We start from the raw sequence: 25,338 nt of genomic DNA on the forward strand, positions 1-25,338 counted from the left end.
GAAACTTGATTGTATCGGGTTTTTAATTAGTAAATTTAAATTAAGTGTTGTTTTAAACAGATTTTGGTTTTCTAATTCTTTTCTTTCTTTCTTTAGCCTTTCTCTCTCTGCATCGCATCTACACATAATTCAACCATTGGATATCTCTGGATATTAATACTTGTTCATAATTCAACCAGTTTGTAGCATGGCAACACGAGATGCTGCTCAAAGCGTTAGACTAACAAGAGAGCCTCTATCAAAGATTAATTTAACTAGAGACTTTACGTAATGATAATTTTGTAGATTAAACTCAAAAGTTGACTCTCAGGTGGCGATGATCAATGGATAACTTGCCTTAAGCAATAAATTGAAGTGTATTTTCTGGCTTGTTTGTCAATTCTGCAATTATAAGCCACATGACGGTGAACTTTTGAATGAATCTCAAACCTAAATTTTCCTTATTTCGTGATCCCTTAAATTACTCTTTGGTCTTTATTGTAATTGAATGAGTTGGTTTATAATAGACCTAGATAAAACATTTGCTTTCACTGAAAGCTTTTCATTAATAAGTTTCAGTAGCTTTTGTGTTTAACAGATAACCCCTTCAATTTACATGTATGACAAAAAAGCTTTGAGTTATCTTTGTTGTCCAAACCAAATGGCCATTAAATCTTGGCAAGTTATTTATTATTAAGATGTTTGTAATGGCAATTGTAACCGTAAACTTTTAGTTTAAATTGAATGAGTAGCTTTACAAATGTTTTACCGTTCCAAGTTTACTACATGATTCAAAAAAGCAATGAACAACTGCTGGTCGGCAGACAATCATTTCTAAATCAAATGTTTCATGACTGGAAAATGTGACTGAAAAGACCAACTAAAATAAAAGTTATCGTTATGAGATTATTGTTGGCGATTGAGTTGGAAAGAATTAATCACTTAAAAAATGATTGAAATATCTTCCTCATGGAAAATATACGTTTTTTGAAAGCAATTGGCATTTAATACGAAGCAATATCGTTGAAAAAATGCCAATTTAATAGCCATTTTGAAAGCAAACCAAACATTAATACGGTGAAACAAATTATTGATTTAAATAATGTAATTGAGCACGATTGAGTTTCGATCATTGATACACCTGTGAATCTAAATTTTTAAGTTTATTTTGAAAAAGTCAAAATTTTAATTAAAAGTGATTACAATTGACTGTTGATAGAAGGCGCTCAACTTGTACTTTTTTGCAATTCTCTTTCCTTGATGGCTTGTTTTGAAGCTAACTTGTTTGGAAGCGGATGAAAGTTAAATGTTGTTACTTGTTTATCAAGTCAGAATTTTCTTTCCACTGGATTGATTTTGTTTTAATATAAATTTACCTTTGTTTAATTAATAGGTCTTAATTTATCAACTGTTGGAATGATGATAGATCTGTATCGTCGTTTGATTTACTCTTTATTAATTTGTGTTCTTCCCTTATTGCCATTGCAAATCAACTGTAACAATGATCTTATTGAACCATGCATTGGTAAGGAGAAACTTTGTTTTGGATTACCTTCTCAGTGCACTACTGACCCAACAGTACCATGTAAACAACTAGTGAGGATGATATCAATGACCAATCCAAAAGATGGAATGTTGTTTGAAATGTTTGGCTCTAACGGTGATCTTGGACATTGGTATGCCGTTGGTTTATCTACTGATGGTCGCATGGGTGATGATATCTTTGTACATTGTGACATCAGTAGAAGTGGTAAATTAAGTGCCGGTGAAGGTATTACCAGAGGTCACAGTGGTGTTACTACATTAACAAGAGGAACCATTGCTCGTAATTTAACGGTTACTTCTGGTGATCCTTCACTAGCAGAGGGTTATATTGTTTGTCGGTGGATTCAAAAGGTTAGCGCTTTTGTGCATTCCCGGAGCTTCAGTATTTTAGACAATCGTTATCATATTTTACTAGCCAATGGACCTCTCAATGATGATGGGTCAATTGCATATCACGATGAACGGTCTTCATCTCCTAATCCAGTCAGCTTACAAAGTGTTGGCATAGTTATAGCTGACACAACAACTCCAACTTTGATTCGTTTGCATGGATCTCTTATGACCATCACTTGGATTGGAATAGTGAGTTTGGCCATTATCATTGCCCGTCATTACAAGGAATCGTGGGATGAAAAAACCATGTGTGGTGTGAAAATATGGTTCATTCTTCATCGAAGTTTAATGATTTTAGCGATAATTTTTGCCATTCTCGGCATTATTTCGATATTTGTTCACGTTGGTCAATGGCGTGGAAACAGTTTACACCAATATCTAGGTCTTATTTCATCTGTCTGTATGATCTTTCAACCATTTGGTGCATTATTTCGTTGTTCACCTGACCATCCAAAGCGTAGTTATTTCAACTGGATCCATTGGGCCTCTGGTAACATCGCTCATCTTGCGGCAATGGGAACCATTTTTTCAGTTTTAACATTGAAATCAGTTAAACTGCCTGATCCATTTTATTGGATATTAGCATCTCATATTGTTATTTATGTCGCTATTCATCTAATCATGCAATGTCACTCTGCAATCATTTCATCTAAAAAACGAGTGATCGAAGAAGCTCATGAATCTCTCAAATCATACGCCGTCACCTCAACATCATCTCCTAGTCCAGCATCTCGAGTTGGTGAAGGCTTTAGACAATTTATGCTTGGCTTATACGTTGTCATTATAACAGTTTCAACAGTTATTCTTGTTTTGATTATCATTTTACAATCAAAGTAGTAACAAGCATAAAAGCAATTTTTTGAATCAAGTGAAACCCAACAACAATCAATGAAGAACCATGGACATTTATTGTTCAAATTTTCCGAGCTTTTGTTCAGTTGATCAATGTACCGTTTTGAACTGCTTATTTTAAGTTTATTTATTTTTTGCTTCAAATTCTTCTCAAATCAATGATGATTTCACATCAAAATCACCTGTTGATTACCGTCATGCTCATCAACATTGACAACATCTTCATTATGATCGCCAACCTCTCATAGTTACCAAGTTAATGGACGAGTTTAGTTTTCCCATTCAGACTCATTTGTTATTGTAAATACAATAGTCAAATATTTAATCAAGGTAAATCAAATATCAATATTTTTTCTTTTAAAGTGTTCTATTCATTTGATCAGACGACTATCACAGACTTTTCTGAATTCACAGAATAGAAAAGAAAACATTCCTCAATTTATTCAATGTATTTTGAATTTTGATAATGAAGCTTTCACAGTGAAGTTGATTCTACTTTCTCTAGTTACTATCTACCTTCAAGGATATCTTCTTTTGTTCAGCCTTTTAGTCTATTAAAATTTTAATGCCAGTAATTATGATGATTGAAGAAGATGAATAAAGGAATATTCAAAGGAAAGATGAAAGTTAGTTGAGCAACCCAGAACTGATAATGAAAACAATGGCAAGTTGGTCTCTAGTTGAATCAACGGTCTTGACAAAGATTGCTGGGAAAATGACCAACAGTTCTTGAATTTTCAGGCCAAGGTGTTTACAGTTTCTATTGTGTTGGTAATTAGTTGTCAAAATTTGTTCTGATCAACCAAGTGTAATAAAGGTAAATGAGTAAATTGTACTTCATAATTCAACTCCACTGTCACCGTTAACTTCATTTTTTTGGTGACAGTTAAAGGAAATATTATTACGTTTCTACCTTTCTCCTTAATCTAATTCAATTTCTTCTCATTGCCTATCCTTGAATCAAAATAGTGAATGTTTTTTTTGGTAAACATCATTTCCTCATCAAATCATGCTTATTATTTAAGGATACAAAGTTTCATTGAATCAATGGCAATCAAAAATCAAGAGTGAAATATTGTAAATGGAAAGCAAACGTTGATTTACTTTACTTTTATAATAATTTAAGTGCTACAAGAACACTTGATTTTCAATATAAACTTTCAAACATCTGTTTTTTGAAGATTTAACAGATTGTTGAAATTATTTCAATGAATACTTTGAACTAAAAAACCTGTTAACAGTAAAGTGACAGAGTATCAAATATTCAACAGAAACGCTTGTAGATTTTTAGCTTGTTTATTGCCGATTATTAACCAATTCATCTGATTTGAGCGTTTCGCATGTTGATCAACCAATTGTCCGAACAATTGAAAGTATATATTTCCATAGATATTGAAAATTAGGTTTTGATCAATTAGCAGAAGAACATTTTTTCAGAAATATTTTGGCGATTTTTTGATATCGCCATTGAAGCTACTCACTCCTTTGAAGTCTGTAGGAGTAATCAAAACAAATTGAAACAAATGATTATCAACAAACTATTAGTTTCTGTGAAACTTCATTATCAACTGTTCATTTGATAGTCTGGTTGAAATAAGTGTTTAATTACAGTGCAATACCAACTTGACTCAATTTTGACCGATTTATTAATAAGCCCAGTCAACTAGCACACACACACGACTGAAAGGCGCTTGGTTGAGGTAACTGACAAATAAGATGCTAATATCAGCATTCTGTGAATATTTTCACACATCGTTTGTATGCGCTACCAGTTTGGGCTGAATGCTGAAGTCTATTGGTACTTAATTTGTAGTTGAAAACGATACATTGTGATTATTCACAGATGGCGACTTTTAACAACTTGTTACGTTAATCAGGTATTGTACTGTAATTGAGTTAAACACAAGTCTTTTGATTGCTATTATTATCAGACCTTAATTATTGTATTACAATTTGTCATGGTCGTCATTTTGTCATATTTGATCAAGCATAACATCATCAAACAATCAGCCATTCAACAATATAATTTATATTTCTTGAAGCTAATCAAATTTACTAATTTTCCTTTTTTTTATTTAATTGTTCGTTTCAGAAAATCAAATGTCAAGTACAAATTGCAAGAGTTTGGATAATAAACAAAGCTTGTTCAAACAAGAAAAAACAAAGCTGAAGGAGATCAATAAACAAGTCGTAATTACAATTTTGCCCCTTTTTTCGGCTCTTTCAGCATCAGCTGGCTTCAAGCCTTGAACAATATGTTTCAACCAATATTTTGTAAATCATGTCTCATTATTTACTGTTTTTTTTGTTTATTAATCAAAATCAACTTAAACTTTTATAACAACGCAATCATCTTGAACAATTGACAAGTTGTCTTCCTCAATATTTCAATTATTGTTAATTTTACCCTTTCATTTTACTTGTTGCAAGTCTTGTTATGTAATATAGTTTCATTTTTTTCATGCTGTAAAATTGTAGTAATGAAGGATTAATACAAATTACATTTATTTATGATGTAATATAAAACAATGAACCCTCTTAATCTTAATCTTACCACTGATCTTCCCAACCAGCTCTCAAGATTATACCTGTTTAATAATTTCAGCCGTTAATCAAGAAGGAATCATGATGGTGGTTACAGCCAAAAACGTTGCCATTCAGATGAAGGATAACATGATTGAGAAAGATGTATTGGTGAATGTTGAGGATTGCGAATTGAAATAAATGTCGCGGTTACATGATCATGTTGCTGTTTGGTGTTTACTTAATTGAGGGTGAACAACAGGAAAGGTTATCATGAACATCATCATCATAATAATCATCAATCGACTGAATATTGTGACTTTCTTACTCCAACTACTCGTGACACCAAATGCCTTGATAAGGTAACAGCAATCAATTTTCAAAAGCCGTTTTAGCGTTTGACAGTTGATCAAGGTCAATATTAACCTACACAAAACACCAAACAATCTAGTTTTTCCTAAGCAGAAAATTTAGTCAACTCAAAGAAGACTTATTCAACCCAAAATTCAACCAAGCATCACTGATGATCACCAATATCACCGCTTAAAGAAGGAGTCGGAGTGGATAAGAGAAACAAGATCAACTCTAAATCATTGGCTTTTTTTGTAAATTGTCTTCAATTGACAGAAAAACTGTCAAAATATTTGACTTTTTGACTTTTAGTTGGATTTTTTTCCACCATCACCATCAACTTCCCATCAAAAAGGAGCAATTGAACAAAACATTTCTTTGTAAACAAGACAGTCTCTAACCAAGTTGAAACTCTTGTACTATTTACCTGGAAAAAATGATGAATGTTTGTCAAGGGAAAGAAAAAAGTACCTCAAGTTGGGAGATCATCAGCTAAGTCAAGCATCATCAAGAATCCAAGAAGCTTCCAAAAAATGCAAGAAGAATCAGTAAATAATCAACTAAATGGTCGAGAAAGGAAAAGAGATTTTAAAGTGTTATGTTCATTGGAAATGATCAATGTTGTTGACTTTACTCTTTCACCGTCTTCAACCAGGCTCATGATCATCTGCTCATTTCATCACTGGAGGGCAAACTTGAGCTACTCTAAATTGTATCACGAATCGGATGATGAAATGAAAATTAATAGTCTCTTGCTCTTAATAATCTAGAAGATGTCAAAAGTAAGATGAAAACAACAGCACACGATGAAGACATTAATTTTTAATCTGACTATGTTAGTGTCCAGTGGATATCCGTAAGTAATTTATATCACTAAATGATTGATTATCCTTTACTTGATTAATGTACCATTTTGTGATTAATTTAACTATATTATGCTGCCTAAAGGTGAAGAAGACGGCAATTGCTGTTGATGTTAATGATGATGAAGATGACGATAAAGATCTAAATCTAATCTCGTTTGCATAGAGTACAAAAAGGGTGAAATAATAAGAAAAGGTAATCAAGTAAGCAAAGTTTATCCATTAAAACTAATCTCTATTAAATTTTCTCTTTTTTTATAAGATTTGGCGATTTTTTATTATTAATTTAACCTCAAAGTGGAATATTTTGATGGAGATGAACTGAATTTCTTGTTCCGAAATTTTTTCAAACCAAACCTTTAACGGATATCCAGGGATTCACGTTGATTTGGCGTTTACTTGTGGATGAATTTCAATTTGATTACCTTGAGGCAATCAAAAGTCATTTGAAAGGCAAAACGATCAAAATGAAGAGGCCATTTGAATGAGCTTGAGCTATTAATCAACTTATCATATTAGGTCTAAAAAGATGCCATAAAATGAGGCACAACAATAACAACTATCAGTGAACTTTTAACCAACACCAGATGGATATTATTCGTGATTTAAAAGGATTTAATTGTGATTTTCTTAATTCTTCTTCTCATTTTCACTTGGTCTTCACTTAGCTTCGCTTTTAGTAGGCTTACAAGTGATTGTCCAACGATATTTAATATCAATTGATGATAATGATGAATTTAACACAAATTAAAGTAACAATAAGAAATTTAAAGAAATTAAGAGTTGAATGTAATGATTTTTTTACGGCTCTTCAAAATCATAAATTTGGCTGATTTTTAATAGCGTGTTATCACGATTTAAGTTATTTGTTGCTTTTTGTTTTTTGATTTACCAAATTGTTACTTCAATCATACAAGCTGAACAAGCTACAAAACAATCAGAGAGAAAAAGATAAATGGTTAAATTGAAATATTTGGAAATTTGAAGTGAATCAGATTAATTGAGAGTTAGAGCAAAAAAAAGAGAAAATTAAAGTTGATTGAGATTTCGATGAAGTTAGAGAGGAAGAAAAATGCCTGAAAGGAACAGTGCGTAAAAGTATTTCATCTTCAAATCAGTATTACATTTCATTGGATACATTTGATTGGAACAAGAATTTGAAAAGATTCAATTCACATTAAGAAAAAAATTTAATAGCTGTGATTGTATTATTGGTAATATCTTATAATTTGTAATTACTTTGAAAATCTAACAAGGTTAGCGTAGGCTCTGCAGGCCGTAAGCCATTAACAAGTGTAGGTTACATTAACTCTGTAAAATGGTTCTTCCTCATCTCTTATTTTGTCTTCATCATCATCATTTCAAGGTTGAACAATGGTAGGTAAGGTGTGGAGGATAAGAAATTGACTCCGTGAAAAAAAAGACTCGAAGAAACCAGTTTCTTTGAAGATTTGAAACACCAGTTGATGAGATTCCTTTTCTCATTCTTTGTTTATACTTTTCTTTACACTTGTACTTTTTTGGAGTGTGTTTCTTGTCAAATTAATTGGTTTCCATTTAAATTTCAATTGTTAATCTTTAGCTAAATTATATCAAACCATGATTATTAATCTCAGAATGATGGCCAACCCGGTAGCTTTCATTTTAATAGCTGTTCAAGTCTTGCTTTATCCTCAACTCATCTCAAGCCTCAAATGCTATGAATGTGGACATTATCTTCCCCGTTCAGATGGATCTGATCGGTTTGTGCCTTGTGATCATTACAATTCCAGTCATTTAACCAAATGTAAGCCCCATGAAAAGTCGTGTTTAAGATTATCTAATCAAGGGTTAATTTTACTCCAATGTTCGGCCAACTGTAATCCCGATATAAATCGATTTGCTGAGAGAGAGATCCATTGTTGTGATCAAGACGGCTGTAACGGTTCATCATTTTTATCATCATCAATAAGTTTCTCCATCACCTTGATTTCATTGAATGTTTTAATTCAGCTGATGTCATCAATTGTCAATCCATCATTGTTTTTTCACTTTTAACCACCACCATGATTTCAATTTATGCTGTAAATTAACTCTTCTTTTGTTTCTTTGACTGATGCCATCAACATTCAACGATGTCAACTCTCTTTTTACATCTGAATCATTGTAATCGTTTTGTAACCAACTTTCAACAATCATAACTCATCGCTTCGAAATATTATTGAAAATCTTTTATTTGGATATGAAAAGTGTCAAAATATTTTTATTCTTTAAACAAAATAGTTCAATGTTGTTCATAGATTACATAAGGCACGACACTTGAATATATGGCAATTAGTGATTTGACTTATATGTTTTGAAGACCAATATTTATTAAACCTGATTCCCGGGAATTTTCAAGTTGTTTCTATGAACTTTTTATATTGCTGTCTTTGATTTAGTGATCTTCGTAACCAGGCATTGGGAATGTAGATGCCCATTCATTAATTACTGATTTCAATGTCAACATCTTCTCCTTTGTTGTTTCATCCGTTTTGAGGTATTTTTTGAAATCTTGAACAGTTTTACCTGAAAAGATAAAAAAGATTGGTAAATTAGTTGATTTTTCAAATTTAGCTGAAAGTATAATTTTTGAATCTTACCACATGACTGTTTAGCTTCCAACGCAAGCTTAATAGCTTCATCAATGAACACCGCAACTTTTTCAAAGTCCTTTTCCTTGAAATTTCTGGTTGTTAGAGCTGCTGCGCCTAAACGGATTCCACCAGGAACTAGAGCAGATTTATCTCCAGGACATGTATTCTTGTTGGCGATTATATCAATTTCATTGAGCAAAGATTCTAATCTTGCACCGTCGAGTCCTTTTGGTCGAAGGTCTAATAGTAAAAGATGATTGTCAGTTCCACCAGAAACTAAAGTGTAACCATTGGCAACTAATGCATCAGCAAGTGCTTTAGCGTTTTTCAAAACTTGTTCAGAATATTCACGGAACATGGGACTATTGGCCTCCTTCAATGCAACAGCAACACCGGCAATAGCATGATTATGAGGTCCACCTTGAAGAGCAGGGAATACAGAGAAATTAATCTTTGACTCATAGTCATACATTATATCTTTTCCATCCTTATTAGTTCCTGATACTCCTTTGCGGAAAAAGATTAAACCTGATCTGACACCTCGTAAAGTTTTGTGAGTTGTCGTGGTTACTACATCAGCATATTCAAATGGCGACGGAATGACTCCAGCTGCTACTAATCCACTGATATGTGCCATGTCAGCTAAAAGGATAGCTTTATTTTCATCACAGATTTCACGGAATTTTTTATAATCTAAGAGTCTTGGATATGCAGATGTACCAGCAATTATTAACCTAGGACGGAAGAGTTTTGCCATTTCAGCTAATTTATCATAATCGATAAGACCAGTTTCGGGGTTCAATTTATAGCCCATTGATTCAAAATAAATAGATGTAGCTGAAATCCTTTTTTGGTCATTCATGTAACCATGTGTAAGACTGGAAAAAAGCAAGGAAAGTGTAAAATTATTAAATATGAATTGTGAATATATTTCAAACTAAATATAGTAGTGTTATGAAATAATTTAGAGATCAAGTTTTATCCTAAATACCCATGATATAAAAGCCTATCATTCTAAGGGTTGAAAACTTTGTAAAACAATGAACAAGCCTTGAGATTTAATCAAAGGGAGTTAACACAGCTTATCTGATAGTTGCTTTGAAGAACTGATAAATCGGAAATAGATAATAAGACTGTCATTTTTGTTGAAGAGACTAAGTTTTTCTCATCGGAGTTAACACTTGGTGTGTTGGAAACTTACTGTCCTCCATCAGGTAAATCTAGTCCCATGATACGATCATGGGGTTGCAATAATGCTGTATAGGAGGCAAAGTTAGCAGGAGAACCAGAAAGTGGTTGAACGTTGACACCCCACTTAGCAGGGTCTAAGCGGAAGGCTTCAAGAGCACGTCTTTGACAAAGCAACTCAATCTCGTCAATAACCTCTGTTCCACCATAATAACGTTTTCCAGGATATCCTTCTGAGTATTTATTGTTCAAACAAGAACCAAGAGCTTCAAGGCAAGCTAAAGAAGCAAAATTCTGTTACCAAAAAAAAGACAAGCAAACAGATGAAAGAGATAGTATAGCAGAATATTGGTCAACAAAGAAGAATGAGACAAAAAATGATACCTTGAAATGTCAACGTCTATTAAAACATGAGTATTGTCAAGAAATTCATGAATTCTTAGACAGAAGACTAAAACTTACCTCAGAAGCAATCAATTCAAGACCTCGTTTTTGTCTATCCTTTTCCCTTCTGATGAGATTCCACATCTCGGGGTCACTTGATGACAGCGGTTCATTTCCAGTCCACATGGTTCTTCTTAAAATATGGTAACACTGATACAATAAATACAAAAAGAAGACAAAATTGTAAATTTCTTATTAAGGCAAACAATTTAAATAACCAAGAGTTATGGCACCGAAAAAAGGATGAGAAGTAAGATAGAATAGGAGAAAACACATAGAACAGGTTTTACTCAACAACTTACATTTATAAGCGAGCTCCTCCTCATGGTTTTTTGAATCTAATTGAATTTCTGTACATTATTTACTGATGACAATTACAAACCATTTTATCGTTTATCAATATTGATCAGAAAGAAAAGATAAAATAAGCAATAACTCATTAGACTAAGCATCTTCAAAATTATCAACATTTCATCATGTTTTCCCTATCTGTTTATCATCTTCTCAAGAAAGTCACATTGTCAACCCAAAACAATCTATCACCAACTTTGCGTCTGTCTTTTCTAAGCACACAGTCTGCTTTTACTCTAATTTAAATCAAAATTTTAATTGTTTTCATCTTATTCACCGACAATCTTTCAATTATTATAATTGAGATGTTTATTATTCGATTCAGTTATCATTTCAATAATCTATATCATCATCTGATCATTGGATTAAATGATCAAATGATCAGATGAAATCTCTCGAGATAATCAATTTTATCAGTATTGAATGAGTTATTGAGAATACTATCTGATCAACGATCATGATTAGATATTGTTTTGTATGAGTGCTTGAAATGAGAAATATTTTTTGCCTCAAATTCGATGATTTAAGTTGTATAAAGTATTCAATCCTTCTATCACCATATCAATGAAGGAAATCAATTAATCTTACTATTATAATCATAGAAATCACTTCCATTATTACCTGATTGATAACAATGAGAAGAATCAAAATTTATCCAAAATTTATCTAGTTTTTCGGGTCGACAGATCGAAATAAATTATTTCATCAATTCAATCCATCCTGAATGCACTTTATTTAGATGGTTTCATACACTCAAATTGGTTTCATTTAAGCACCAAATGTCGTGAGCTGAATCGTCCTTTGATGAAATAGTGATTTTTATAAGAAATGCTTGAAAAATCAGGGTATAATGATTTTCTATGGAATAAAATTGAGTCCATCGTCCATCGCCTTGATCTTTTGGCCAAATTATAACTTCAAGTTGAGACTTGACAAAAAATACATTTGTATTTATACACATGTAATATTTATATCTAAATAATAATATAATAGATAAATTCTGGATTAAGACAAAACCTTGGAGGATAAAATCGACATTAAACGACGCGTGGTTTGATCAATGGATTAATTGATCATTGTTAATGTCATTTCAATGATAATTCCAAGCTTAATCATTAAGCATAATCCGAATAAAAATAAACCAAATGAAAATTTACCAGAATGGTTCATTATCGGTAACATTTATTTGTATTGACTGTTTAAATAAACTAGAAATCACCAAGTCTTGAATAAACTATTCAGAAACTCTTTATGACTGTGATATTTCTGTAAGACAAATTAAATTATGGTCAATCCAGTTGAAATTATAGATCACCCTTCTACAGTGTCCCTCAAGAAAACATCAAAAGTAAAACTTCGATGGATTGTGTTCACGATTATTGCCATTCAAGTTTTCTCCCTGATTTCAATCAAAATTAGTATGAGTTTAGCTGTTGTAGCAATGATTGAAGATGTTTCATGTTCAACGGATAACTCGACAGGTATACAATCAAAAGGTTGTTTTGAATCAGATATTCATCGTAAGTTCCACGTCGATTGGAACGAATCCCAAAAATCTCGTATTCTCCAGGCTTATATGTGGGGATCAATAGGGATGGCCATTTTTGGTGGTCGAATGGCAGAGATTTATGGGCCCCGGAAAATTGCCTCCATTGGAATATTCGTAACAGGAATGATCAACTTTTTATTTCCAACGTTGGCTCTTAGATCTTATTGGGCCTCTTATTTTGCCAGATTGGCTCAAGGAGTCTGTTCAGCCATCGCAATACCAACAGGTCAAGTTATATTGGCTCATTGGGCTCCACAACAAGAAAAAACTATAGCCAGTTCAGTCATATTATCCGGAGCTTTGTTCAGTAATGCTGTGACCCATCCACTGGTTGGGCTAATGGTTAGTGGGGATTTCCTTGGAGGTTGGCCATTCGTTTTTTACTTTTTCGGTTCATTAGCCATAGCAGTTGCGTTGATGGTGCTTCTCTTTATTCGTGATGATCCCGGACAACATCCTTTTATTTCAGAAAATGAACTTGAAGAAATTATTCAGCATCGACTGGTCAGGACAGGGAAACCTGTAAGTGGTTAAAAATTTTATATTATTATTGAAAACATTCAAGTCTATTTTATATGTAATGTTTTATATAATGAAAAACGCACCTTTTTAACTGTAATGATACAAGAGCTATGAATCTTACTGAATCAAATTTTGCTCGACTCTAGAAAAGCTTACCATGGTCATCATTGTTAACATCACCGGCAATTTATGCAGTTCTTATAGCTAACTTTACTTATAGTTGGAGCGCTGGTTTCTTTTCCTTGCAATTGTCTTCATTTTATAAAAATGTTCTCGATGTTAGCCATAAATCGGTGAGTTCCAGGTTATCCATTTATTTAGCACCTCTATAATTAAATGTCTTTACACTCAGAACGGAGTCATGACTGCTCTACCATATATAGTCTCAATTATGGTGAATTATCTAGCTGGTTACTGTATTGACTGGCTACGAGCAAGTGAGGTTCTTACAACCATTAAACTCAGAAAAATTGCCACTACAATTGGTAAGTATCATTAATAATCTTGTTTTAAAGTTGAATAATGAAAACTGAATAATAACTTCGCTTTCCTGTAACGATGTAAAGGCTATGGAGTTGCTGCGAGCTGCTTATTTTTGATACCTTTTGTTGGAAAACATGTTGGAACCGTTGTTATCTTAGCCACCATTGCTAAAGGCTTTGGAGCTTTGAATGTAGCTGGACCAGGATCCAATCATCTAGATATTTGTCCAAGTTTTGCTGGAACATTCAATGGACTTTCTAGAACAATTTCAGACCTTTCTCAAATCTTGATGAACGAATCTGTCGCAATATTGGTTGGCAACAATCCAACTCCTAAACACTGGTATAATACGTTTTACCTTTCGGCGATCTTAACCATCTTCGGAGCATCAGTCTTTGTCCTTTTAGGCTCGGGAAAGGTTCAACATTGGGATCCATCTTATAAGAAAACAGATAAAAATGAAATTAATGTAAATTCGTTAAAAGCCAAAAAACCAGAATTACGAATCACAGTTAAAGATGAAGAAAAATATTGAAACAATAAAAATAACACATCAATTTTTATACACGAATCACTAATATTCAAAATATATTTCAATTTTTGCTTAATCTTGAATTAATTTCAAACATTAAGAGTGTGTAATCAATATAGAGGCATAAACATTGCATAACAGCCAAGCTGAAAGCACAAGCCGAAGACAAAAGCTTTAAGGCATTTCAAGCCGTCCGTCAATCGTATTATAATTGATTATTGCTCGAAGAATAACTTGATTAATGTAAAATAATTTTTCAATGATTACAAGGAAATAAACAACTAAAACTGGTTTCGTTGCAATGAAATTGAATGTATCAATAATTTGAGTTGTTGGCATTTGTTTTAATTTTGACAATTTATCCATAAGTATCTTTAGCATAACAAGTATCACATAATGAAGAGTTAATTGTATAGAATTTTAAAATATTAAATTACACAATCAAGTGCTTGATACAAGAGCTTGATACAATACATGAACTATGTTTAATATACGCTTACAATCATTACTTGATCAGTAATTACGATAATCAATCCAAATTTTACATAAATCGATACAATGTTACAACGGTTAAATAATCATCGTGTTTCTGTTCAATTTGGGTGAATTTATTGTTTTTTTATTAAAATCAACTGCTAATTTGGTTTCCAACTCATCTATTAGCGAGAAATGTATAAAAAAGTAGACATTTAAAAGCTCAATTGCTTGTTTTCAAAAGTTTGCTAGTTATTCATTGACAATGGAAACAGACATCGAACAGATATGCTGAGCAATAACTATGATTTTTACAATTCTTGATTTATAAGATAACAATGAAGGGGATAAATTGCGGGTTCAACATTTGATCTATTACTATATTATTATAAACAGTAATAATATAGATATGTTTTTGATTTTCAATTGACCTTAAGACTACCAAGCATTGATCATCTTTTGTTTTGTAAATATTACGAGAAATATAAAAAGTAAAACTTAGATTGCTATTAATTATTTCAAATTAGAATTGCAAATTCCAGAGCCACAGAAGACGTAATTTTTCACACATTAGGGGCAAATAGAGATCCCCTTATTTCCAGAGTGATTATCGGTGAAACAGATGAAATGAAATGATTTGAAAAAACCAAGCTGTTGCCATTGTTCGAGATTTTGATCCTTAATATATACATTCTCATATCACTTAAGGGCGACTTGATCTAAGAATTTCTTCAAGTTTATCTTCTGTTCTCCAGTAAGTCGTTGTTCGTTTCCAGGTTTCAAATGACAAGAAACATAAAAATTAAAAATGTATGGAAGAAAATTAATCTACGAAGATGTAGAAAATCGCTGGGAAATCTTCAATATCAATGGTTCGAAGTAAAATGTTGAGCGTGGCAATTATCTTGTAATGGTTATTGGTGAGCATTAGTTCCGAAAAATCAAAGCGCCTTTATGAGATAGTTAGTTGCTTCAAACATACAAGAGATTTATGACAATGCTGAAGTTTAATAAGTTGTCCGTTGTGTTTAGATCATTGAGAAGAGGGCAAGGACAGCGGTTGTTATCACGGTAGAAATTATGAGATGTTACTAAAATAATGAAAAGCTAATTATTTGATGATGCGATGGATTTGAATAGATGATGCAATTGTGATGTGAAATGAACGCATGATTTGATGGACAGCTCTTCAGCCTCACTTTTAACTGGAAGATGCACTAAATCACAGTAATCTTACGAATTAATTAATCAATCTTAATTCGTCAGCTTTTCCAAATACTGCTTGTCTTTTTGGATTGAGTTTCTATCTGGCCATGTTCGGATAAATTTTGTGAATTGGTGCGCTTTTAATGGAGTCCTAGGATTTGTTCAAGAAAATTTAATTCTTTGTATTTTTAGTCTGGCTTTTTATCTTATGTTTTTCAATTGGTTTTTGATTTTTCATTGCCGTTAACATTTTGACTTTTTTTGAGAGGTTTGATGATACGAGGAAGAACAAAGATGCCAAGTAAAACAATAACATGACCAAAGAAGTACAAACGGCAGTAAACTTTCCAACAGTCATAAGCAGCTAACATTACGAACGGAAAAACAAGATACGCCATCATGATTCGAGTAAAAAGACATGTTATTATGTCATAACCAAAGGATAGCCATTTGCTTGACTGGAAATGGTGACGGAGACACCGTCGGGCAGTTCGAGCTCCTTGAGTGAATAAAGCTCCAGATAAAAACGTTAAATAATAACCAGGATAGAACCCATGCCACATTGCTGACAGTATGTAAGTAGCAAGCATCCGGAATCTAGGCGCTCTTTCGTATGCTGACCTTCTTAGCCATGATTGAGTTGTTTTATTCCAGGCTTCCAAAGCTTCACGAAGATTACGAGAAAACTGCAATAAGAAGTAATAACATTAATGATGATATTTTAATGAAAATTTTTAATTTTATGTAAATGTCAACCTTCGATTACTTATTCTGCAAAAAAAGTTTGCTCAAGTATGGATATCACTGAGATTTACCAATGGATAAAAATATTTGAATAAAAAAAGTACTGTAAATGACGTACAGTGCTACAAATAATGACATGAAACGTTTTCAAAATGGAATCACACATCAGATTTAGATTTTTTTATAAAGAGAATTCAATTGCATCTTTCATTTTGTACCATGATCATAGTTTTGAGATGTACAAATAGCACATGAATTGGATTTTTCTAAGTTAATTTTCTCATAGGATTCACAATTAAAATATGATATTATGCTATTCACTGATTTACGCAAATATCAATAATTCATTTAGGATAACTAATGTACATGTATGGTACTTGTATTCAGGAAATCCTTAATATCAATAGCAACTTTTCTAGTAGCCTTACAATGTACTCGGTGAGTTGAAAATGAAAAAAAGAGTAATGCGCTAATAATAGAATTTCCAATGTAAATCTGGACAATCAGGCAAATTTCCAGGTAACCTAGTTTAAAATGTTTAAATGTGCCAAAAGTCAGGAAGAATAACTACAGTTATCAGCTTTTGGTGGAAAATTGGAACATAATAGAGATGAATTTAGTTCAAAACATTGCTTCAAGTGTAGTGAAAAATCGATTTTAGTGATTCAACTGAGATTTCATCTCAATAAGCTAATTAACAAGTTAAACAATACTCATTGTAAGCATAAGAACCATTAATTTGTTGACAGTATTGGCAAGTTTCTTTGTTGCATGCTTTGTTGTAACACATCTTGAACATTTCAAGTATCTAAAGAAGGTGTAAAAGTATTGAAAAGCCCTGAGTGCTGCAAAAAAAAATGATTTCCAATTGACTGCTTCCCTTCAATCTTAAAAATTTAATAATTTTCTTCCTTCTTTCTTGTCTGATCGCCATCAGTATATTTTACATTTTAATTGACCAATAAAAAATAGAGTAAAATAGAGCGATGGTTTTCCTGGTAAACTAAATTTGAAACATTGATTCAAAATAGCTGTACATCAATTAAAGAGATGATGTCAAAGAGAGAGTAACTTTTGATTTAATAAAAAATTTTATACAACAGACTCAATACTTTTTTAATTGAATTTATTTTCTAAATTGGGTTTTATCAGAGTCTAAATCAACAAAGTCATTTGATGGTATTGTCTAGTTAATTTATTGGATCATCTGATTATTTATTTTTTCCCAGAGAAATCATTAAACTAATAGATTTATTTGATGAATTTTGTAGACAGAAACTTTGATACTCTGTAGTTTGTTGTACAACCAAAATTATAACAATAATGCTGATTTATACAAATATGACATACAAACAATCCCCATAATATATGTATTAATAGCTTCCATTATTGGTACTTAAACCTTTTCGTAATATCATTAAGAGCTGATATCGTGAAAAACGAATCTGCTATTTAAACATTGATATCAAACATTACAAAAGATTTACCGATAATCACCCAGTCAAACAAAATCATGTGCCGCATTCAAACTAGAGAGAGCGTGTAACTAGCGCATAAAGTTGGTACGCAGAGTTTATTCCCTCTTCGCGTTTCTTTGCGTTTAACGCAAAAATTTTCATCTAACAAAAGTAACAATGTTAGCTTCCACAATACACTTCAAAAATTGTATCATCTTTTAATAAATTAATCACTAGCTCAGTGGTTAAAGAGTTGGTCAAGTTTCTTGAGAGTTTGATGAGTCAAGCCTCGGTTGGAGAATCTTTTTGGAAATTTAAATTTAAACAAGCGTGTAACGCACATAAATTTTAAAAAACGCAAAAGCTGCGCCTTATTTGAAAATCAAGTTACAAGCGCATTTATCTAGCGTTCATGCAGCAACTGACTGGGCAACGAATTGTGGTGTTGCTGAAAGGGTTGTACATTGATGCCTATGTATTATTTTTGACTGACACTTTTTATAATGAGATGGATTGGTTGATTATGTGATGAAATAGAAACATACTCAGCAGAGCTAATCAACGAGGAAAGAAAAGTTCAATAGTGAACAAGAAAATAAATGGTTATCAACATATCGTAATATATACCATAATTAACCTTCAAGTGAATTTCATTTGTATTCAAGAAACAGAACCGAGAAAACTAAGGAGGAAAGCAATAAAATAATGAACATTCAATTGGTCAAGAAAAGGTTATTCAATGGCTATAAACATTCTCTGATAATGGAGTGTAAATGCTAAATGTATAACACATTGACGGAGACAAGAATAGAATCCAAAAGGAGGAATTTCTTGCTTAGTATGGAAGAAAAGTTTATCAGGAAGACTGAAATTGGCTCATCGATTACGTGGCATTCATCACGATTGAAGCGAAAACCGGATAGAGGAACGAAAAAAGTACATGCAGCTGAAGCATACAACAAAATATTGTACATTCAATTGAAGAACAACATTTCAAGGTAAACTAATGATGAATTGTGAAGATACAGATACTAGTTATTTTTTATAATTAAGAGTGAAAATATTGAAAAGGCCATTAAAAATGAGTAAATTTAAATGTCAGATTTTGTCAAACTAAGAAAGTAAATAGCAACAAAATATTAGTGTCATGAGGAAATGTCAAGATTGGTAAAAACGCTTAATGAGCATAAACAGAAACAAGTTGAGCCTTGATGGTTCACTCTAATCGTCGTTTGCCAATACATTTAAACACCTCTAAACTATTTCGTTACAATTTGTTTAGTTTAGAATTTGAACAAAAAAATAACAATAACTTTAGACGATTTCCTTCCTTTATCTATCAAACTAGAGTCTGAACCTTTTTTTTAAAAAAGGAAATAAGGAGATAAGTAGAAAATTTTAGCTCCGATTCAGCTGAAAGGGTATTTTGGTCAAAGACAAATTGTGTTCTTGGCCGTAATGACAACAGTGCAAAGAACTCGGACTGAATGATACTAACAACTACTAATATACTTTTCCCTTTTGAAAGATCGAACAAAACATTTACATTTTCTTATTGTATTATGAAACTTACCTCAAATCTGAGAATATCAACTGCATCAAGAAGATCCCAATTAGGTTGGTTTTTAGAGTTGAACCCATTAAAGCCAATACCAGCAGCGTTACAACAGGCTTCACCAAAAGTCCATGCGAAATAGTACTTAAAACGAGCACTAGCTGTTGACGCTAACATGTACGCTACAACCATAATGAAGGAAGACTCTGCTAGGAACTTATCGTCTAGTGGAAAATTAAAGTCAAAAATCGATTAGATGGAAGACGCGGGAGAATTTGAAGATGCTGGAAAAGAGTTTAAACTTACCACAAAGTTTAGAAATAGGAAATTTAGGAGAATAGACAACAATCATAATTGCAAAGAAGACGCTAATAAATAATTTTTTGAGAATTGCTTTGCCAGGATGGACACTTCGTTTCTCAGCTTCAGGTGACTCGATGTGTTTTGAAAAATTCGTACCATCAATGAACTCCAAGTAATTTTTAAAGTACACCAAAGGACCACACATTACACTAGGAAAGTGGAAAACGTATGAAAGAAATTCTAGAAGTGTTGGAACCCTGGTGACTCGTAATGCTTTTTGTTCAGGAGTAAGATCTTTTTCAGGTCGTCCATGACCATCGTGCAGGCAAAATGCGAGGCTGGAAACTTTTTGTACAATAATCATGGTAGGACCGGTGATATCAATAGAGTAACCACCATAATCATCTATTTGACGAAGCAGGTGAAGGTAAGAAAGGTAAAGCATGGATATGAAAAGGACAGCTTTGTGGACAGATTGAGGGTCACAGGCACACATAGTTATATAACATAACATGGCAAGAACAAATAAGTTGCTTGTCTGGTAACCAAAACAGAAATAACACAAAGCGATTCCAGGTATTAACATGATCAAATGTTTGGAAGTGTCGGTTAATTTGATTACTCGGCTAATCTGGTAGTAAAAAAGTCCCAATAATAAGCAAGTGAATTGTACCAAACAAAAATTACCCTGGGTCAGGAAAGAAAGAAAAGATGATCAGCTGCTGATTATAAATCATAACTTCACAAATAAGAGACAATGGTGAGAAAATATATGCCATACCTGATCAACAGAAAGACCGACGTTACGGAAAAAAGGCTCTAACCTCCTAGAACCATAATATGTTTTAGGTTCAGGCGGGTAGTAGGTTGCTGTAGCTGAGGCCATGACGAATGATGAGTAGACGTAGATAAGATAGAATGTAAAGAAACACTAACAAAAAAACAAGATACAAGTATTAACAAAATTGAATAAATGATGAAAACAAAAATTCAAACAGTTAATTCATCATTCATCTATTTTTGCCTTCATTCGATTCCATTGCACTAATAACACTAAAAATGTTGATTTAAAAGTCTTTTACAAGTGAAAGTGACAAAATAAATCGGAAGACTTTTCTGGCCCCTCCCTGTTGCAGGGTAAGTTGCTATATTACGTTTTGTTGTTCAGTTTAATTTCATAACATTCACTTTTGACTCATGTTGTGTTGTTTTATTTCAATGTCATAAATCGTATATTTTTCATCTCTTCAAATTGTTGATTAATTAATTAATTTATATCTGTTGCATCATTGATAAAAAATTACGTTGAGTCATGAGTCTGCGATTAGACAATTTTATGTGTTCAACTTGAATGAGATAAATTCATACGGTGTAACCTTAACATTTGTTTCACAGTCATCAGACATCATTTAATTAAACCAAATGAACATTTTACATTGTTTCAGATAATCCTATGTAATCTTCTTTTGATATTCAGATCTTAATCAAATTCAATGTGTGAAACTTCTTTCTCGGTGGCTCTGTTGTTTTTTCATCCATCGAAACAGCAAATTGACTCGGATCAATGGCTGATACTATCAACCTGATAGATCTATTGGATTTTATGATAATCAAAAGTAAACCATTACAATAAATAACAATATCAGATGACCTTATTAGAGCGCTGTAATCACAAATGACGATATACCACAGGTAACCAAGGAGTTTCTGCTAGCTACCGTAATCAAATACACCTGAGCTTCAACATCTGTGAAATGTTTGATGATATTTTTCAATAATCTAATCTTTTTGAAATGAATTTTTTAAACCATTTCTATTCATCAATTCTCAGGACTATTCGCGCAATCTTCATTTACTGCATGAAATCGTGCCTCTCGTTGAATTCTGTGACTGTGTCTTAATAACTTTTGGTCCTTCTATGACAATGTTTTGCTTGACAGTAGCCAATTATCCAATTCAGATTATAATGACCTCATCGTAAGTTAATTTTCTTATCTTACTGTTATGTGCTAAATTATTTTTTGTTTACCTTACAGCTGTTTCTGTTGGTTATGTACGTCTTGGCGTCCTCTTTTTATGGGCTATTGATGTACCCTGAAATAAACGATTGCTACTGGTCCAGGAACAGTGGGTCTTTATGGCAGTTTACCTAAATTTTTCATATCACAAGCGTTCATTACTCTAATTTTTATTTGAATACATACATTCGGGAAAATCATATTCTTTGATTCACTCGATAGCGGATGTAAACATAGAATTGCGTATTTAACTCTTTCTCATCTTACTGCATCATCACTGGTAAATTGATTATTTCATTCGCTTGGGAATTTACTAGCATAAACTCTTGACTTGATATAATTCTGTTTTTCGACAAATTAGCGGGCAATTAAATGAGATTTTGTCCTGATTTTCATTTGTATCAGTTTGGTTAAAACCAAAGAAATTATAGAAAGTTAAGGTTTCCCTATTGTATACTAAATCTTTGAGATTTGCACAAATAATTTTGATTACTAACACTTTTCATTCTTAATTCACAGGCTTTATTCAACCAGCTTCAATTCTACTTGGCCTCATTGATTCCTTGTTACCTGATAATAATTACCGGAATGATTGCTTATCAAAGCTCTGGTGGTCAACTAAAATCATTGAAAGAGTGTTTACCTTTATCTCCATGGTAAAATATATTTAAATTAACTGCCAGGTCGACCCAGGCAGAAGTGCCTAGAATACAAGCGGAACAAGTCAACTGATCTTGTTTTAAGCTCGTATACATAAACTTTTTCATCAACTAGCAAAAATCACAGGCTTTAATCCCAGCAGTTGAGAGGTTTACAGGCAAAGATATGCTTTTAAGAGACTTGAAGCAAAGTTTTTTAGTTGGCCAGGGTGTTTAAGTCACTAGCCAATGCAAAAATGAATCCTCGCTGTGGGCAAACGAACAAAGTCATAAAATAATGACATGACAGAGGGACATGCTATATGCCGTTCGATGGAAAATTTCAATTTTTTTATTTTTTATACCCACTAAAGCAGAAACAGTGTTGGTCAATATAGTGTATTCAAAATGAAGTAACGAAATTGCTGACGTAAAAGGCTAAAATGAGAGTTAACCTCCAAACATAATTAAAACGATTACTGATCAAATAACTTATTGTCGTTTGATCAAATGATGATAAAGTTGCTTAAATGACCTTAATAAACATTTACGTAGCAAATTTTAGACTCGTTACTTCACCACATTTGTTTCGCATAGTGATGTAAAAAGCTTATTGAAATTTTTTTATACTTCGAGTGAAAATTTGTGTCGATTTATTCAGTTGTCCCTTTTTGGATCATTTTTTTACAAATATTTAAAGGTAAATTAACTCAGAAAACGATTTTTAAGTGACTCTATTTAACAATCATGCCTTGACTTTGTTGTCTTAACTTTTATACTTCTCTAACCTTCATTGTTAGGCGATGGGTCTCACTAAAAAACCAAAATGACCAAAATGTACCAAAACAGTGTAAAGGCCAAAGGACAAAAAATTTTCCTTCTAGTTTTGAATTGGGACTTTGTGAGGTTGTAGGCACATTAAGACTGAGTCCATTAGTGCTATTAAAAAATTTCTCTGAATGACAGTTTTCGAGTAAATCGAGATTAAAGTTGAAACTTCAATCGCCTTTTGTACACTTATTGAACCAATTTTTTTCATCAAAATCATGTTTACTCATGAGTTTTGAAAAAATGAGTTTCAGCCCTCTCACTTTTACGGTCTTTTACTTTTTCTTTTTCAACAAAAGTATTCAGTTTAATGGAAGTGATCTGTTGTACAAAACAGGAAATTTTATTTCGAGAAATAATGCATTTTCTTGTTAAGCTTGAAAGGTATATCAGAAAAATGATTTCAATGAAAAAATCTACTTTGAAACCTTTAGAACTACTAAGGTTGCTGCATTCATAACCGATCTCAAATATCTTTTCGCTTTTCGAATACGATACAGTTAGCCTAGTCTGCGAAGATTCGAATTCTTAATCAAAAAAACATCATTCTGATGAAATGAAAATAAAAAAAAATAAAATCATTTACTATTCATTTCGGGATAAAAAAGCTTTTCTTTAAGCACAGGTGAAAATTTTTCGTCCAAGTTGATTGTGATAAAATGATACCATTTACTGGATGAAAATATTTCTTTGATGGACAAATCTGCAAAAATTGAGCTCAAAGTTGAAACTTTGGTCTCTTTTTGTACAGTTGAGTCTACAGATTTTTTTACCAACTCTTTACTCGTTACTCGAAAAACAGTTTTACATAAATAAATACTCCTAACCCAACAATAAACATCAACCTGAATAACCAAAAAAGTTTCCCCAACACAATGCTACAAAATACGGATTCTGCATTTTCCCATCCTGTTTAAACGTGAATTTCTGAATAACCTTAATTATGATACAGCTCTGACTATTCAAATGGATGTATCTTGTTAGTCATGGCTTCCATGCTACGTCGAAACTTTCCTTAGAACCAGCTCAGTTGGGCCTCAATTGCAGCGCAAAAATTTGATGTTTTGACTTTATCTGTATGCATATTGATATGGGTTGTAATATAAGCATTAATATTTTCTCGATTTCTGGACTAAAGGTTACTTTTTTGCTTTGAATTGATAAAAATGTATTATTCAATATCATAATGTTATGATTTGAAAAAATGATAAGACGTGAAAAAAGCAAAATTTGATTCTTTATTTATATTAAGAAATAATTTTGCATCAAGAAAACTAGGATTTTCCAATAACGTTTCAAATTATCACGAAAACAATGAATATATAATAATATTTATGTTTTTAACTGAAAGTGAATCTCTGAGTCTCTGTATATGCTATCTGTTATATGAGCCAATTAAAAACTGATGATACTTTATTTTGTGCAAAAGGAGGATCTCAAAATGAATAGGAAAAATTGCCCAAACTCAAATTCTGAGAATAGGCCATTTCTGACGTCCTCCTTATTGATCAATGGAACCTTTATTCAATGAAATGTCCCAATCTGTTAGCATTGGTTTTTGAACTGATGCTGGTTCGCGCACAGAAATCAATTATGAAATGCTAATGGTTGGAAGAATGGAAGATATTAACTATCACTTTGATGAATGCAGGATTTCATAAATGGAATGCCAGATTATTTCTCAAATGTAATAATAACAATCTGTTTGTGTTCAAGAATTTACCTCCAGCAGACGATTAATGTCTCATTTAGATCGAAGCAAATCTCAATTATCACTAATGATATCAAAAATTATTGGCACAATAACTTACAAATAAAATCTCCAGTAATATCTCCAAGAAGTGATAATACGAGCATGTGATGTGGAGTGATGTCTAACCTCAATAAAATAAGCTGAGCAAATAATTACATACCTTAGTCTATGT

At 32.4% G+C, this 25,338-nt stretch overlaps 4 protein-coding genes and 2 long non-coding RNA genes across 7 annotated transcripts; 4 read left to right on the forward strand and 2 right to left on the reverse strand.

Moving 5' to 3' along the window:
- The first annotated feature begins 1,035 nt into the window (after positions 1-1,035).
- LOC107359512 (ferric reductase 1-like) lies at positions 1,036-7,286 on the forward strand. Of its 2 annotated transcripts, XM_089269090.1 has the most exons (4): positions 1,036-3,099; positions 4,862-6,499; positions 6,592-6,702; positions 6,769-7,286. In XM_089269090.1, exon 1 carries the CDS (start codon positions 1,396-1,398, stop codon positions 2,752-2,754), a length of 1,359 nt encoding a protein of 452 aa, XP_089125216.1. In that variant the 5' UTR covers positions 1,036-1,395; the 3' UTR covers positions 2,755-3,099; positions 4,862-6,499; positions 6,592-6,702; positions 6,769-7,286. The 2 variants fall into 2 exon arrangements, with proteins under 2 accessions (XP_089125216.1, XP_089125217.1); XM_089269091.1 differs by lacking the exon at positions 6,592-6,702 and having other exon boundaries at positions 1,049-3,099.
- Positions 7,287-7,742: 456 nt separating this feature from the next.
- On the forward strand, positions 7,743-8,726 carry LOC149093386 (uncharacterized). Its single transcript, XR_016199793.1, has 2 exons — positions 7,743-7,883; positions 8,089-8,726. It is a non-coding gene; the product is annotated as an uncharacterized LOC149093386 (long non-coding RNA).
- On the reverse strand, positions 8,702-11,087 carry Shmt (serine hydroxymethyl transferase). The gene is made up of 5 exons (XM_015926001.2): positions 11,056-11,087; positions 10,772-10,903; positions 10,323-10,603; positions 9,128-9,999; positions 8,702-9,053 (listed from the first exon to the last, which is right to left on the reverse strand). Exons 1-5 carry the CDS (start codon positions 11,077-11,079, stop codon positions 8,923-8,925), a joined length of 1,440 nt encoding a protein of 479 aa, XP_015781487.2. The 5' UTR covers positions 11,080-11,087; the 3' UTR covers positions 8,702-8,922.
- A 1,204-nt stretch (positions 11,088-12,291) lies between these two features.
- Positions 12,292-14,229, forward strand: LOC107359514 (sialin-like). The gene is made up of 4 exons (XM_015925999.3): positions 12,292-13,175; positions 13,322-13,468; positions 13,528-13,660; positions 13,742-14,229. The coding sequence occupies exons 1-4, from the start codon at positions 12,390-12,392 to the stop codon at positions 14,191-14,193; spliced, it is 1,518 nt and encodes a 505-aa protein (XP_015781485.1). The 5' UTR covers positions 12,292-12,389; the 3' UTR covers positions 14,194-14,229.
- A 284-nt stretch (positions 14,230-14,513) lies between these two features.
- Positions 14,514-20,986, reverse strand: oys (lysophospholipid acyltransferase 6). The gene is made up of 4 exons (XM_015926000.3): positions 20,711-20,986; positions 19,933-20,617; positions 19,645-19,850; positions 14,514-16,556 (listed from the first exon to the last, which is right to left on the reverse strand). The coding sequence occupies exons 1-4, from the start codon at positions 20,813-20,815 to the stop codon at positions 16,086-16,088; spliced, it is 1,467 nt and encodes a 488-aa protein (XP_015781486.2). The 5' UTR covers positions 20,816-20,986; the 3' UTR covers positions 14,514-16,085.
- Positions 20,987-21,101: 115 nt separating this feature from the next.
- LOC107359517 (uncharacterized) lies at positions 21,102-23,020 on the forward strand. The gene is made up of 4 exons (XR_016199792.1): positions 21,102-21,621; positions 21,761-21,906; positions 21,966-22,227; positions 22,467-23,020. It is a non-coding gene; the product is annotated as an uncharacterized LOC107359517 (long non-coding RNA).
- Positions 23,021-25,338: the final 2,318 nt, after the last annotated feature.

This window comes from Tetranychus urticae, chromosome 3, assembly GCF_039701765.1.
Source record: "Tetranychus urticae isolate SD_2017Ah chromosome 3, NJAU_TeUrti_SD_1.0, whole genome shotgun sequence".
Lineage (NCBI taxonomy): Eukaryota > Metazoa > Arthropoda > Arachnida > Trombidiformes > Tetranychidae > Tetranychus > Tetranychus urticae.

Excerpts from the sequence above, each read along its gene's own strand:
- oys (XM_015926000.3), bottom strand. The coding sequence starts at position 20,815 with ATGGCCTCAGCTACAGCAACCTACTACCCGCCTGAACCTAAAACATAT. Across the intron at positions 19,851-19,932 it reads TCCTATTTCTAAACTTTGTG|ACGATAAGTTCCTAGCAGAG; the intron begins GTAAGTTTAAAC and ends ATTTTCCACTAG. Across the intron at positions 16,557-19,644 it reads TTGATATTCTCAGATTTGAG|TTTTCTCGTAATCTTCGTGA; the intron begins GTAAGTTTCATA and ends TTCTTATTGCAG.
- Shmt (XM_015926001.2), bottom strand. The coding sequence starts at position 11,079 with ATGAGGAGGAGCTCGCTTATAAAT. Across the intron at positions 10,904-11,055 it reads GGAGGAGCTCGCTTATAAAT|TGTTACCATATTTTAAGAAG; the intron begins GTAAGTTGTTGA and ends TTATTGTATCAG. Across the intron at positions 10,604-10,771 it reads TTGAATTGATTGCTTCTGAG|AATTTTGCTTCTTTAGCTTG; the intron begins GTAAGTTTTAGT and ends TTTTGGTAACAG.
- LOC107359512 (XM_089269090.1), top strand. The coding sequence starts at position 1,396 with ATGATGATAGATCTGTATCGTCGTTTGATTTACTCTTTATTAATTTGT.
- LOC107359514 (XM_015925999.3), top strand. The coding sequence starts at position 12,390 with ATGGTCAATCCAGTTGAAATTATAGATCACCCTTCTACAGTGTCCCTC. Across the intron at positions 13,469-13,527 it reads TCGATGTTAGCCATAAATCG|AACGGAGTCATGACTGCTCT; the intron begins GTGAGTTCCAGG and ends CTTTACACTCAG. Across the intron at positions 13,661-13,741 it reads AAAAATTGCCACTACAATTG|GCTATGGAGTTGCTGCGAGC; the intron begins GTAAGTATCATT and ends AACGATGTAAAG.